This window comes from Tigriopus californicus, chromosome 2 (genome assembly GCF_007210705.1).
Source record: "Tigriopus californicus strain San Diego chromosome 2, Tcal_SD_v2.1, whole genome shotgun sequence".
Lineage (NCBI taxonomy): Eukaryota > Metazoa > Arthropoda > Copepoda > Harpacticoida > Harpacticidae > Tigriopus > Tigriopus californicus.
This window is the reverse complement of record NC_081441.1, coordinates 9399459-9414314: the sequence shown is the minus strand read 5'-3', so window position 1 is coordinate 9414314 and position 14856 is coordinate 9399459. Positions and strand designations below refer to the sequence as shown.

Sequence of the window (14856 nt, the reverse complement as noted above, 5' to 3'; positions counted from 1 at the left end):
GTGGTCCTACTTGTTGATAGTCACCCTGCAGTTGCAAAAGACTGTATTTGAATGTCCAGAAAAACAAAAAAGTGGCATGAACTTCGAGTTGATCCTGATGGGAAGTAGTAATTGAAGGCTTTAAAGAGCTGACAATACATTATTTACTAAGCCAAAAAGTTGTTTTACAAAAGGTTACATAACCTTGATAGTGCCTCTCAAATTTTCATTATCATCATCATTCAATTTTTGGAATAAAGACCCATTTGATATCATTTCCGTTACTGATTTTGCCGAATTTATTTGAATATCAAAAAATTTACAGGGCATTTCTTTCTCACAGTTGTCTTAAAAGTATTGGTCTCTGGCAATACCATTACTTTATGCGTTTTTCGAAATCGTCTCGTTATAAATCAAAGCTATTATAGGCAAACACATTTAAAGCTTCACAAACCACCATGTTAATTATCTGTCATTCAAAAACATGCCGTGTAGTTCTGTTCGAATTTGATTCATCCTTACGTGCTACATGCATGAATCAAAATCAAATTAATGGAAAGTGAGCCAGTAGTACATGTAAATTAAAAGGTGAGAGAAGGAGGATTTAGATTCCATTTGGATCACAATTCTGAGTACCCACCGATTGAATTCCATCACATATGTACGTATATAAGAAGAGTGGCTGATTTATTCGCTCTTTTGTAATTGTATTACATTTTTTTTTCTCAGAGCTCTCTTGTGAAGAATGCCAGATCAAAGAGGCCAAGATGTCCGTACAACGGGAACAATTATCGGGTTTGGAAGCGGACAAGTCTGCATTACACGGGAAATTCGTTCGAACTCAACAATCCTTAGGAGAAGCCATGGAAAGGGAAACCAAGCTGAGGTTCGTACTACACTACCTATTTTGTGCTTAAGTAAACAAGGACCCAAGGAGAGAATGTTTGAAAATGGAATATGTACTCTACGTATTCCTCCGACTGTCAAAATTCAGACTTCATAGAACCATGTGGCAAAGAAGAGCAGTGACAAATGTGCCTGGAACCTTGGGCGACATGTTTTGACAGGTTATCATCCGAATTTCATCGTTCCAGGTCTGAGAACGAAGTCATGGCTTTGGAGAATGCCCAATCCAAATACGAACTCAAGGAGTTGAGGTTGGAAATGGAAGAGTCCCTTTTGAAGAGCGAACAGGATCACGAGCACCAGATTCAAGTTCTCGAACAGGTAAAGGGCTTTTGCTTATAAAAAGGTTCTTGTTATTCCCCACTTGAAGGCTGATTCGAATGACTTTTGATTTAGAGACCCTAAAGGTTGAAATCAAGCGATCAAATTTGGCCTCCAAATTGGCTGTCAACTGTCGAAAGATTTTTTTTTTCTTTTTGCGGACTTCCTTACCGCTACCGTGATTGGAATCCCAGCAGTTCAAGACGAGAAGATTATTTATTTTACTTGACTTTTATTTATATGTATTATTTGATCGACCAACGAATTGGAGTTGGCTGATCTGGCTAATCCTTGAATATAAGGTTGATCCGGAATTTTAGTCAAAAACTTGTCCAAGTCTGACTTAAATCCTGCCTACTGGATCAACGTCTACATACGCCTTACGAATATTTGAGAGCAGCAAATTGAACAATGAAGGAGCCCGAGAAAGAAGAGAGTTGGACTTCATTGTTCGAACTAGCCTAGATTCTCGAGGGCTTGAAGGTGCTCTCAAAACGCACGTTAAGCCTCTACGGTCAATACAATTGACCCTAAACCCTGGGTTGGGACAAAGCTCATGAATGCTTTTGAAAACGTACAATATCATATACCTTTCGTACCTTCTCTGAATACTCTACGATCCCAACCTTTCTAACCTCTCCCAGTACGAGAGCTCTCTCATATCTTCAATGTTCCTAGTAAAACATCTTTGACCTGCTCGAGCTTTTGCAAACCTGCTGAACTAATTGAGCCCAAATGGAGAGGCATATTCAAGATGCGGCTGAACAATCGACTTGTACAGAGTTAGCATCGTGATACTATCTCTGGACTTAAACGTGCGATATATCCAACCACATGTTTGAAAAGCCTTACCAAAACTTTCAACTGGATATGCTCATCGAACTTTCCATGATCTTGGAGGACTACACCTAAATCCTTCATGGATGAGACCTGCTCAATGTCCTTACCTTCATCATCTAATAGAGGAGTGTCTAATGGCGTCGACCCCAAAGGTCATTGAGCGGAATTTCATTCCATTCAAGGCCATGTTGAACAACGTTTCCAAACAATTTCTCACAACATAACTCTGAGCAGTTTCTAACCACAGATATGTCCAGATAAGATATGGCCTTCCCTTTGCTGAACACAATTTCCAGCTGCTGATAACTATACTTGCGGAAAAAGTTCTGGAATTTCCGAAGAATATTGAAAGGTTGTGCCAAAACAATGGCTGAAACACTTTACAATGTGGACTAAATTCATTGTTAATGGGTTCAGCTTATTCGATTCACATCAAGAACCTTATTGTTGATTTAAAAAAAAGGATCTAATTATAAAGACTATAACAGAAGCAGAGGGCCATTTTTTATATGTGCCATGCAAGTTTTCCAGAGATAACGCGCAACCTCTTATTTTCACTTTTATTGAACTGCAATGAATGATTCCAGTACATACATAACAACAGTTTCTTAATGTGTAAACTGGTCTTGGTACTTGGTCTTCCTTGAACCTTAGCAGTTGCAGCATTGCAGAGCAGAACAAAGGCAACGAAACTAATTTTCCAACCCCTGATGTGTACTGTTTTTGATTTGAGTTGTTTGGGGACAATCTCCATCCTGGCGCTCGAAGGTCCAAGTTTTGAGTAGGGTCGAACCAAAATTAATTGTTATTTGACACGGACTGTCCGGGTATGAGGCCTGTTTTTTTAGCTCTTACCTTGGCGCTTGGTGCTTGGACGTTGACAGGTATGAAAATGCAGTCTCTAAAGTGGTGAGCCTATACTCATTCGGGGTAACTTGCAAGCCTTATTTTTTCCCTTCTGTCTAGATATGTGTTTTTACCACGCTCTCTTAATACAGTGCTGCTATGCGTCAGCCATTGCTAGGATATGTTTTGGTTCTCTTGGCGGCCTCATTTTTTAATTGGCGCTACTTTCCAAGCATCGCGTCTGCCTTCATTTAAGGCCCCTAACTGATGTTAGATATCAAACCCTACAAAACTGAATTTTCTAATATTAGATGGAAGCTTCCATTTCTATGAGAGTGCTTCTCACAAAATTGATCAAAAGCTAAAATTAACATCCTCTCATTTATTCAATTGCAAAAATGACTCGCTGTAGAATGCCCCTTTATGACGAGGGAAATTTTCTGAAGGATTCCATTGCTTTATGTAAACATTAACTGCCTTTCTTCCCTTACATATTGAGACTTCCAGGATGGTTTAATCACATGCGTTGACCTTCAAATGCGTTCCAAAGACTTTCCTAATGACTAAAATATGTTATCAAATCAATTCAATTATTTTTCTTTGGCATGACACTTTCTTGAAACGACAATTCATTGTCAATGACAAAAGGTTCAAGATTGGATATGTGCGAGGTGCATTGATAAAAATCTTCAATCTTCGGATTCTAAATATGGAAGAGTGCCTTACTTGACATATTTTTCAAACATCATTGAACCCGAGCACCCTCAATGCTCTATAACAAAATTCAAGCCGCACTTTCGTGGACTATTGCTACCCAAAAGCAACAATTCGTCATTAAAATGGATTCACTCTACAGGAATGAATCGTTTAAGAAGTTTCATGATCTGAAAATGGGAGCAATCTTTAAAGTTTAGCTGAGTTTCAACCTCGTAATAGTCTTGAAGATAAGTAAAATCCAAGGATAATTCATATGCCCCTCGCGTAATGTGGAACGATGGAACCAGGGATCCAAGGCAGCAAAACACGTCAAGCAATAAGAAAAGAACCTGAAGGCTACTGGTTGAAAACATTAGGTTTCTAATTGCCTTTGAAAGACAGATGTTTGGTGCATTTACTCCGATTGGGTCCAGAGAAACTTTACAGGGACAAAACTTTTGATCCTGTTCGCCAGTTGTTGAAATGAAAAACATTTACATGTCAGAGGGCCTACTCACTTTTATCTTCATTAAAGGTAAATTTCAAGCATTTGATTAAAAATGGATTGAGGTTAAGGTGATGGTTGCGCATCGTCTCCGAATTGGCCTTTACCCAATCCATCCGAACTGAAATTTCGTAATGGAATCATAATGCGATACATATCGACGATATCATTGCAAAATAAAAAATGATTTCGTATAAAGGAGGTGGTGATAAGTAAACTCTCGTCGTAAAGGCCACTCAGTTTTTGGATTGCCTTGGGATTCTGGGTCTCAAAACAAATAATTTTACTTCCCGCCAAATCAATGAAGTTAGATATTCGGTAAAGCAAGAATTGTAAATGAAGACTCTGAACCGGCTGGAACCGGCTCTACCAAATTGAGATCGATCGCACGGGGTTGTCTTGGTGTGGGTCAGCTGTTGACTTTTTCTGAAAATAAAACTCACTGTTCTACGATATCTCATAATCGAAGTATTGCTCTTCTTCATTGGTGACCCCAATTCAACTCAACAAAAATGAACTACGTTGTATGTTTCAGAAGAAGAGATCCATGGTCTACACCTGAAAATGTACCAGAATCGTATTGATTGTCTTAATAAAACCGTCATCGATTCCAAATCCAAGCAATGTCCAATACTACGAGTAATTTACTTGCCCTTCAATTCAAAAATCTCAGAATGACACTTTTGCAATCAATCAGCTAATGACAAATGTCTCTCCCATTGAACATCTTGGGTATTCATTTACATGCTAAGCTTGTCCATTTTTCCATTTTGAGAACTCATGCCTTTCTCTTTCTTCTCCAGGTAATGACTGAGAAAGACACGGATTGGAAGCATCGGCAAGAATCCTTGCACCAAGACCTTCAAAATGCTCTTCGCACAAATATTGACCTTTCCAATTTCGAGAACATGTCGCGGACCCAATTGGAACAGGTAAGGCCAAGGAACTCCTTAAGCAAAGGCCCCTGAAACATCTACGAACAGAATAAGGAAAACAGTTAGAATTTGCTATATTAATCATTCAAAGCGAAACATTTTTTTACAAACTAGTCTCTCTGTTCAAAAGGAAATATGGATTTGAGTTATTTGCTCTCAAAACTCATTACAACACAGTATAAAGAATGAATGAGCCTGACTTTTTTTGATCGAAAACACTAGCATTCATCATTATTCATATGTTACTCGTACGTAGTGATTAAGCCGAATATTGAAATAGATTAGGCAGGTTTCATTAAAAAAGAAATTAATCCATTAAATTACCTCTGGAATATTGATTCTGGGCCTTATTTTCGGTTTGACAGTGTTCATTCAAAAGACAAGCTACTTATTCAAACTGTCCAGACTTTGTAAGTTGGACGAGTCCTGCATATTATGAATAGCCTAAATGAAGTCAAATATTTGCGGCCATCAACATAAGAATGAATGGTCTGATTACGTCGGCCCTTGCTCTGATGTTCCGTTCAAGCAATGGCTGAACGGAGTCCCAATGCAGTGGCTCATCTACAATTACGTGATGGACAAACACGGCCCCTTGATTTTGGTGTGTTCTTCTTCCAGGAAATTGGAAGCCTTCGAACTGTGATCGACCTTCGGCTGAAGGAGATTCACGAACTGCGACGAGTCAACGGAGAACTCAGTCACAAACTGGAGCGACATTATTGGCTGGAAAATGAGCTCAGTAAAACGAGACATCGCGTGGAAGAAATGAATCTTGTGATCCAAAATAAAATGGTAGCCGAGAAGTAAGTCAAGATAGGATTAATTAAACACTTGGCTGAGTGAATCTAACAAGCTCGAGTTGCTGAGCTCTTTCGACCACAAACCCTTCGGTATGATCGTCATAGTTTTTGTTTAACACTAAGAAAGACATGCCAAGAGAAAGGAACAAATATTTCCTTGAGAGAAAAAAAAACATTGTTGGCAGAAAGCCATGGTGCTCGCTGACTTGTCTTTATCCGTGATAAAACTTGTGCAGTGTATGTATGTGTATGTATTTAGGTCCCAAAGGTGTGAAGAACCTGTTTGCTAGTTTGTTTGTTTGCTTGTTTTATTTATAGCCTACACTTTATCTATACACCACCGTTGCTAGTATTAAAAAGTAAAAAAAACACCACATATTAGAGTCTTCTTCATGCCACACCAAGTGACTAAAGCTAACATTGGTAATTCTTTATCCCTCCCCAGCCAAATATAAGCCCTTCGAATTTTCATATCAACTCACAGCTTTGTAAACACAATTTTTGAGTCATGTACTAGAAAAAAAATGACCCTCGCTGCAACGCTGGAAGCAATTCAGGAATGAGTGATTATCAGGTTAAGCCAATTATGTATTCACTTATTATGCATATGATTGATGTACTACTTTTGTAGTAGTTTTACTTTATCTGAAATTATGACCTCGCCCTTTCCAAAAGAGCATCAAAAATACCTCTTTAATGAAATGTTTTGAAGGAATTTCGATTGTATTTTCACGTCAATTTCTGACTATTTTGAGCATTCAGGTTAATTTTCAGAATGTAACTAGGATATCTTGCACCCTGAAGTTACAAACCACGACTGTTGTACAAGGTGTACATTCAATGATGCACTCCACAATAAAGATGCATTTAATCGTTTTGCAGGGAGCTTATCGATATGACCGAGGGTTTAACCAACGACCTGGCCAAGGCTCGAAATGAGATCCTGACCTTAAAACGAAACCTGGAAAACAAGCAGTTCATCCAGAGCAATCAGGAATTCATATCTCCCGCCCTTGATCAAATGCAGCTGATGCAACACCGTAATCAACACCAAAAGGCAAGGTGACGTGCATGAGGGGACAACCACTACATCCGTGGTTTTGTCTCCCGAAGACAATATGTTTTGATAAATATGAATCATAATTGATGAATGCATATGCGCTCTTCTTGTTATCTTTGCAGCTATGGGAGGAAGGTTGGTGACAACTACCGAGACAACAGTACATTAGTCCTCGACTTGGTCCAGAAGAATGACGCCGTCGCTTGGATGCTTCATGTGCCCGACTCTGCCAAACTCCAATAAGTCCCTTTTTGTCAATTCGAAGCTTATATTTAGAGGAAAGCAACGCGGGCATTATTGATCCCTAAACACACTTCCTCAGCATCATCCTGGTTGTCACTTGAAATTTGACTTAATGGAATAAAACCACAAGAGAATTAAACTAGATTCAAATATTCATGAAAACTCAATTGAAATCGGAATGTGAGGAGCTTTATTTAGATTATTGGACATTTTGATTGTAAATGGAATCTGTATTTTGTTTGAAAGTTATGAAAGTTAGATTGATCCGCACTGGATATTGCACTCTATGCAGATACCATCACGGTTTGGGTCACTGTCATTGTCCTGCAATAAAAGAATTTGAATCGATAAAAATATGAATAAATACCAAGAAATCAACGCAACTTACACTGGAGATTGGGTCACCGTTACAGTAGTGGGGCTGAAAAGGCAAGAATGTATAAGTCAATTTTATGCATGTGATGGAACTCAACCAGTCTCGTTTAAGCAATGCAAAATTTGGTCATCTTGAAGTCGACAACCTCGGGCAGAGTAGGGATGTAAAGAGTCTTGAAGGTGATTCTAAGGCTCGAGTCATTTCGAGAATTTTCAGAGGTTCTAAAGGAATCAAGGCATTTTCATATATAGCTGAAGTCTTCAACGGAATTGTGAGACTTATTTTTTTGTGATAAAATACTGTCAAACCAATGAATGGCCTCAATGGTAAAAGTAATTTTCATACTGACTACGATTTGGTGAAAATTTAACACTTATTTCACAATGCTTAGCAAACCTCTGCGACGAGTAAATACCAAGATCTAAACATATTTATTTATTTTTTGGTTTAGGGTGCTAGGGTCGGAGTGGTAAGCCTCGCCCGGCCAGCGAAGCCAGCCATCACATCGTTCACTTCCAAATTCCATTAGGTACGTTCATGTCCAGTATCAGTTTTGGTTCTCCATCTGTGGGTGTGGCTAGCGTCTAAAAGTTTCCTTTTGGAAGGTCGGGGAGGAGAATCCAATCGGGGACCTCTCTCACTCTAAGACACTACGTTATCCATTACACCTGTCTCCTCCCTTTATGTCATTATATCTTATGGCCCTGATTACTGCACAGGCCTTGACATGTCAATCGTCAGCAGTCGTGGATTGTGAGTAAAGTCTAGCTTGATACGAGCATCCGTCAGACATACTTCGAAAAACAAGATAAAACCGTGGAATGAATCCTTATAAACTGTTTTTCCCCCAAAATGTCTTGAGAACTTATCGTTCAGAAGTATTGATGATGTTGAATATTTTGTACTGTATTGGGCACTTGTCGTTGCGTGCTGCTGTTTCAAAGTACTTTTGAGATGAGAAGCAACAACTGAAAAATAGTTTTGGAAAATATGTCCTAGAACAGCCCTTTCAATTTCCCGTCGCAAATGAATTTCCCAAACAAATGTATGCGCACTCATAGATTTCAGCGAGTACTTGCTTCGCAAGAAAAATCGCAAAGATTGTGGCAGTAATTTTGCACAAATGACTTTTGAAGTTTGCATGTAAACCATTCATTCGTTTTTAAATTCCCACTTCGCATCACCACGATTTGATCAAATTGTAGTAACATTATTTGCAAAATCCCAATGCTTATTGAGAAGTCCCAAGTGCTTTTTTTAGTCAATTGGAGTTCATGCCAGAGAACTTGAGAATAATTGGACTCAATAATATGAGCTGTGCGACTTTTTGATCAACCAGCTCTCTCAAGGTAGGATTCAAATGTCAGACATATAATTTGTTGTGCCAAAAATACTCACTTGAAATTGAGGAGTCCGAAGGGCACAAGAGCCGCAGCTATCGAAATGGGTAAACAAGTGAGAAGACTCCCAACAAAGGAGGGCAGTTTTGCTCTGAAAAAGAACGAATGTTTATACATCGGTGACTTTTGTTACAAATGTGCTCAGTTTTTATAAGTGCAATGAGGGTTTAAAAGTGGAAGGAGTAGTGTTTCCTAATGGCTGCATTCTACAGAACATACAATGCTTTCCTTCCCCTCGTGCGTCACCAAAGGCGAGAGTTTCCATTTGTTCATAAAAAATGCTTAAAGATTTAATCCAATTGGAACTAATTCCACCAAAAGAACACATTTTACGTTCATTGGAAAAAACAAAATACCCACGAAATTGAAGGCCACGTTTCTAAAATCAAAACCCCTGACACAATCAGTTGAATCATCAACTTATGCATCGAGGAGTAGCAAAATAGAAATTACATATTAACACACTAAAAAATTCTAATTCACCACATAGGATTGTGCAAGCAAGATTTGCTCAGTCACATTTTCAAATGAAACGCAATGTTGTACCTAAGACATATCTTCCTTAATATCAAGTAACTCACGGCATTGACGCGACTTCGCCATATCCAGATTGAATTTCCGAATTTGAGTTGTACTTTCCGGGATTGCGAGGTCCCGGGGGCTTCATTTCCGAGTGATATGTGGGTTTAGATGGGCTTCCATATGCCACACCAGGGGCGGATTTATCTTGATTGTTGGAAAACAAAGAAAATATGCCAAAGAGGCCTGGCGACGTGGGCTCCTTTGAAGGAGAATTGGCGACTGCATTGGGTTGGTATGAAGGTTTGGCCTTTGGAACGTTCTTGTCCTTTGCTTGATCACAAGGCTTATTTTGGGTCTGATTGTAACGAGGCTTAGTCTTCCTGGTTCTCTTCCTCTTCTTCCTTTGGGGCTTCACGGTTGGAACAACTGCCAATGGTTTGGGATAGTCCTCGGTGAATCCTGGTTCGGTAGGCACCACTGCCAATGGTTTGTAATAGACCATGGGCATTGGTTCTTCGCTGTACTTAGAAATGTTTAGGCTCTGATAAGTGGAAATTGGTTTTTTGGAACCATTCGTACCGAGAACCTTGGGAGGGGTGTAATCCACCTCATTGAGGATGGGGTCGAGATGTGGAGCTTGGTAATTGTTCTGTGAAGAGGTTTCAACCAGAGTAGGTTGGTCATAGCCTGTTGAGATTGGTTTTTCATATTTTTGTGTGGGTGGTAAAGGCTTATAATAAACGTCTGGTTTCGAAGGACGGCTAGGTTCTGAATATTGGTTCAAAGTTGTTGTGGTCGCCAAGGGTTTGTAGTACACTACAGGTTTGTATGTGGTTGATTTGGTCTCTACTGGTTTGTAGTAAACTTGGGGCTCCTCTTTCTCGTAGCTAGGTTTGGATGGTTTAATCTCGCCATACTGATCTGATGATGGTTTGGGAGGTTGGTAATTTGAATCCACGGTTTTGACACCATCGAGAATCTTGGAATATTTTGGAGCTTTCTTCACGATTCGTTTTTTGTAATAATTCCCCTTTGTAGAAGTGTCAATGGGTTTGGTGGTCACAAATTCCGAATATCCCACGTTCTTCACAGGATCCAATGGTTTGTGATCGTATATATTGTCGTTGTATTGGACTTTGATCTTCGGCCGAGAAAGAGTGTTCTCTTCAAGTTTAGAAAAGTAATTGAAAGACTGCTCGGGTTGGTCTGGTTCCGCCTCATAATAATCATCGAAACCGAAGGTGGGTGGGCGTGGATGGCCCGCCTGATGCCCACCGTCCGATCTCACATCGTCCAATTTAAGGTATTGGTCTTGATCCTTGAATTGGGGAATTCGGAAGGGCATCAAATGGTCGCTTTGAAATGGGTTTAAAGCAGGAAAGTTCGCTTCATCCGGTTGCTGTTGGTCTTCAAAGGAAATCGAATGGTCGTCGAATTTGGGCTCAGATGCGAAGTCTTCGGAGAACTCGAATCGATCGTAAATCCTGCGCCTTGCTTTGCTCTACTCAGGACAGAAAAATGAATATTTCATGTTACTTTGAGTTTGGGCCATTGATACATGTAAAGAATTTCCATACCTTTGAAGGAGAGCCTTCGCTCTGCTCGATTTCATTGTCAAAGGCACTGTTGGGGTTCACAATGAACAAGATCACAAGTATCAAAACTTGGGTACGCACACATTTTAGGTGGATCTTCATTGTCCTCGGCATTTTCCCGAATGAGCATTTTCTAGCGAATATGCGACAGTTGAGAACTTTCATTTTCTGGGTTCAGATGGCGGAGAAACTCCTGAAAAAAATCAAGGGTCTGGCCATTTCTTCAATCCCCTCCCCAACATGGTCTGGTTTCGCTACTTGGCCACTTAGGCTTCATTGGACACGTCCGAGGTTCAAGCCAATGCTCGATTTCTCGTTGGTTGAAAGTGAAAGACACACAATGGTAATGGGAACAGTTGCTCAATTATCGGGGCTCTTAATGTTTGGTTGCGTTTCAAAGAGAACTTTGAGCATGTTAGAAGTCTGAGAGAGTCCAGCAAAGCTTGTTTCACGGAGGATAGTCTAAGTGCAATATGGCTTTAATGGTGATATGGCTCATTAACGTGACTCGTACATACACACGCTTAAACGTTTTGAAATGAACATCATAAAAATGTTGAGGTGTTCTGGCTCTATTGATCATAGTGAGAACAATGCTCATTTTCCAAGAATGTCAGAAGAATCCTTGTATTATTTTGATGGGCCATTGATGTTGTAAATATTGTAGGCGATACAAGTATTAATGTGTCGCATGCATGTTTTAGAAATGAAATTTTTCGGCCCTGGTAGCTTTATTATAATGGGAAAAAATGGTAAGGGCTAAAAAGGCAAGATGTTCTCTTTCAACTAACACAAAAATTTGAGTGAAGTAGTTTGATTATTATTGTAGAGTGACGCTCAAGTGCATACTTTCAGCGCTGTTTGACTCGTTAATAGTTCGTTTAGTTTTAACAATCACAATCAACAGAAAATCTGGCATGATTTCGTAGCCCTTTAATTGTCATTCCGGGACACGGTGTTCAAAAAGCCCATCAAGTTTCCAGGGAAATTCTCAAACATATCTTGGCATTTTCTACTTCAAAAAAACATAAGCAACAGCTTTGATTGTGTTGCTTTATGGAATTCTAACCCTCATAAAAAACTTGCATGCTAAAAATCCTTATTTAAATACTGTTTACTGCCCCACTTCAGTGCCCCAACATTCATGTTTTGCAGCAATCTAGTAGTTGTTCTCTCATTATTCCTGCTTGCCTTTGTGGCAAAGGCTCAAGTTTTTCCTAAAGATGCAAATTGAACCTCAATACTTTACACGCAAAAGAGCAAATATAAAAACATTTGCATCTTAGCCCAGGTCTCGTCACCCTGAGAGATAGCTTAAAAAAGAACCCAGAGAAACCAAATTTGATCCAGAAACCTGCATGGTTTGCGGTATTAATTTGGTGTCCAAATTAGAAGACAACTTCAAAGCCTTTTGATCTCAAAGATTTTGAAATAATGAAAGATATTGAAACCTTTGGTAATTGATTCAAACTTTTGGAATGTTAGTTGAATGTTGTGTTTTTATCTGGCCTTTTTGCTTTTAAACAAGCTTATATCGTTGATTTGAGAAATTTGTTTCCAATGAAAATAAATTTTTTGGTGCTTTCCAAAACTGTATTTAGGGATTCTTTGGCCCTCAAAAACTTTTTTCCGAGCTCTGATCATAACACAGGATAAGCAAATCTGACAATTTCAAATGGCAAGAGAATATAACACTTGTCACAATAATGGCCAATCTTTGATATGTACGACTTATGTTCGCACTGTTGGATAATTATCGAAAAATTGAGGAAAATGGATACAATTTTGTGACGACTTGCGAAATAAAGTTGGGAAGTAAGAGAATCCCGCTACCACCTGCAACTGTAGAAATATCTATATAGGCATAACTACATCAAAGTGCATCGTCACCGCCTGAAATCAGAGTGGGTTTTGCCAGAGACTTACGCCTCCTCTTTGGAGATGCCAATCTTGACCTCATATTTGTTGACAAGTACTTTAATTTCATAGGCAAAATGGCGTACTTCACAAAGGGGTAAATAATTTAAAGCACAGGGTAACCACGCCCAAAGACGAATGAGGTGAAATTACAATTGTAAATTATTAATTAACAACTGCTTCTTTTTGACATAAGATTAGTGGAAAAATGAGTGTTAATTTTTTTAATATCAAAATGATGAAAGGGTCGAGTACTTTTAATGTGCTAAACCATAATCCAGTTTACAACAATGTTGTAGCATTTGTTACTTAGACATATAGAGACACATATTTCAGCCAAATCTACAATTACCAAAAAACTCGTGCGTTTTGAACAAACGTAAAAAAAGCAAAAAATGGTTATTCAGCAACAAATTCATGTTTCATTAACAAATTCATCTTTCATTAACAATGCTTTCCACAGGGTCTTTGCAACATCTACAAACAGATTTTGTCTTTGTAGGTGGTGTTAAGCCTATCTTATCATTTAATTTCTTTTTTAAGTAATAATTTAGGTTGATTTTGGGCAATGTAGAAGTGCGGATTGATGAAAAACATATCAACATTTTAGTTTTGCTGAAAAACGAGGGTTTTTGTTAACATCTTTTTAAGCCTGTGAAAGAAAACGTGGCATGAAAATTTCGATTACTCATTGAGATGAGTTTTCCTTGCTAAGACTATGGTCCCCTCGTGTTGCTTCACTATTATGAGTAGGGACGGGCAAATTGTGCAAAAATAATTTTTGTCACTAAAGACCACTTTTCTACACATTTGCACTTTTCATCTTTATTTTCATATCTTGATTTTGCACTTTCCTAATAATTGGCCAAAAGCTGCTAGTTTTGGTTAAAATAGGAACTCTTTCAAGTTAATATTGGTTTTAAAGTTTGAACGCTTGATGTCAAATTTTAAGTTGTGCAGGCCCAAAGTACTTCATTTTTGGTTAAAAAACAGGGGAGAACAGAAATGAAACAAGCCAATTTCAAGTCAAGAGCCAAGCTAAGCAGGGCGCTTAGATAGCTAAGCAGCCGCCAAAATGCAACATAGCTGACTTCCTTATCTCCTCCACCCTAACTTCGTTCTCTTTTTGAGGAAGAAAAATTCCCACTTTTCCTCAGTTAGATCAATGTAAAAAGCAAATCAATGTTAGAGATCTATTGCTGAGAAGAGAGAAAATTAAGCAAAGGGGACACAGTGGTAAAAATACCCTTTAAAGTTTTGATGGAAATTCCCAAGCACATCTTGGCATTTTTCTCCCTCAGAAAATTATGGGGAACAATTTTGATTTTTTTGATTTATGAAATTCTAGCCCAGATCAAAATCTTACATACCTAAAAACATTATAAAAAGTAAAACTTTCAAAAACCTACTCAATGTAAGTTGGGAGCACATTTAGTTAGCTCTTGTATCTTAGTTAGCTCTAATATCCCTTCTTTTTTATTTTATTTGAACCCGTTGCTACACTTTTTGGGCTTTTTTGAACTTTTTCTGCACGTTTTGGGCTTATTTTTTCCACTTCTTTTGTCTCTATAAGGCTTTACTATTTTTGCACATTTTGCCCTTCCCTAATTGCGAGAAAAATAACAGGAAGGGTACCTTGCTTGTTGTTACATAAGCTTGATCTCGTGTTATAGATAGAATTCATCTGTGGTACTGTCATGCTTTTTCTTTTCAATAATTTACAAGGATTACTCTATTATTTATATGAAAAGTCAAGCTTCATGTGTGCGAGAGTCCAGCACTCTCTTTTTGTGTCTCCCACGGCGCAACTAATCTGAGAGGTTGCGGAAAGTCAGCTGAAATGTCACCCCCCATACCAAAATATCCCAAATATCACAATCTTTATGAATTAGCTCGAGTTTAGGTTAGTTTC

The 14856-nt window shown here is 38.7% G+C and overlaps 2 protein-coding genes across 4 annotated transcripts in view; one reads left to right on the top strand and one right to left on the bottom strand.

Annotated features, from left to right (window-relative positions):
* LOC131893592 (pericentrin-like) overlaps window positions 1-7286 on the top strand; it is a 16641-nt gene extending 9355 nt beyond the window's left edge. For 2 of the 3 annotated variants that reach the window (XM_059243681.1, XM_059243680.1), the window contains exons 3-8: window positions 709-865; window positions 1074-1206; window positions 4897-5025; window positions 5650-5834; window positions 6714-6893; window positions 7014-7286. In XM_059243681.1, coding sequence (XP_059099664.1) covers window positions 709-865; window positions 1074-1206; window positions 4897-5025; window positions 5650-5834; window positions 6714-6893; window positions 7014-7134 — 905 coding nt within the window. In that variant the 3' untranslated portion in view covers window positions 7135-7286. The remainder of the gene's footprint in view (window positions 1-708; window positions 866-1073; window positions 1207-4896; window positions 5026-5649; window positions 5835-6713; window positions 6894-7013) is intronic. The other variant, XM_059243682.1, reaches the window with a different exon arrangement.
* A 1622-nt stretch (window positions 7287-8908) lies between these two features.
* Window positions 8909-11129, bottom strand: LOC131892691 (DNA-directed RNA polymerase II subunit RPB1-like; the record flags this gene model as incomplete). Its single annotated transcript, XM_059242516.1, is given in 3 exon segments — window positions 8909-9001; window positions 9492-10933; window positions 11010-11129. Coding segments are annotated over 3 exon segments (1655 nt in total), but the record flags the coding sequence as incomplete, so codon positions are not given.
* Between the last annotated feature and the right edge of the window lie 3727 nt (window positions 11130-14856).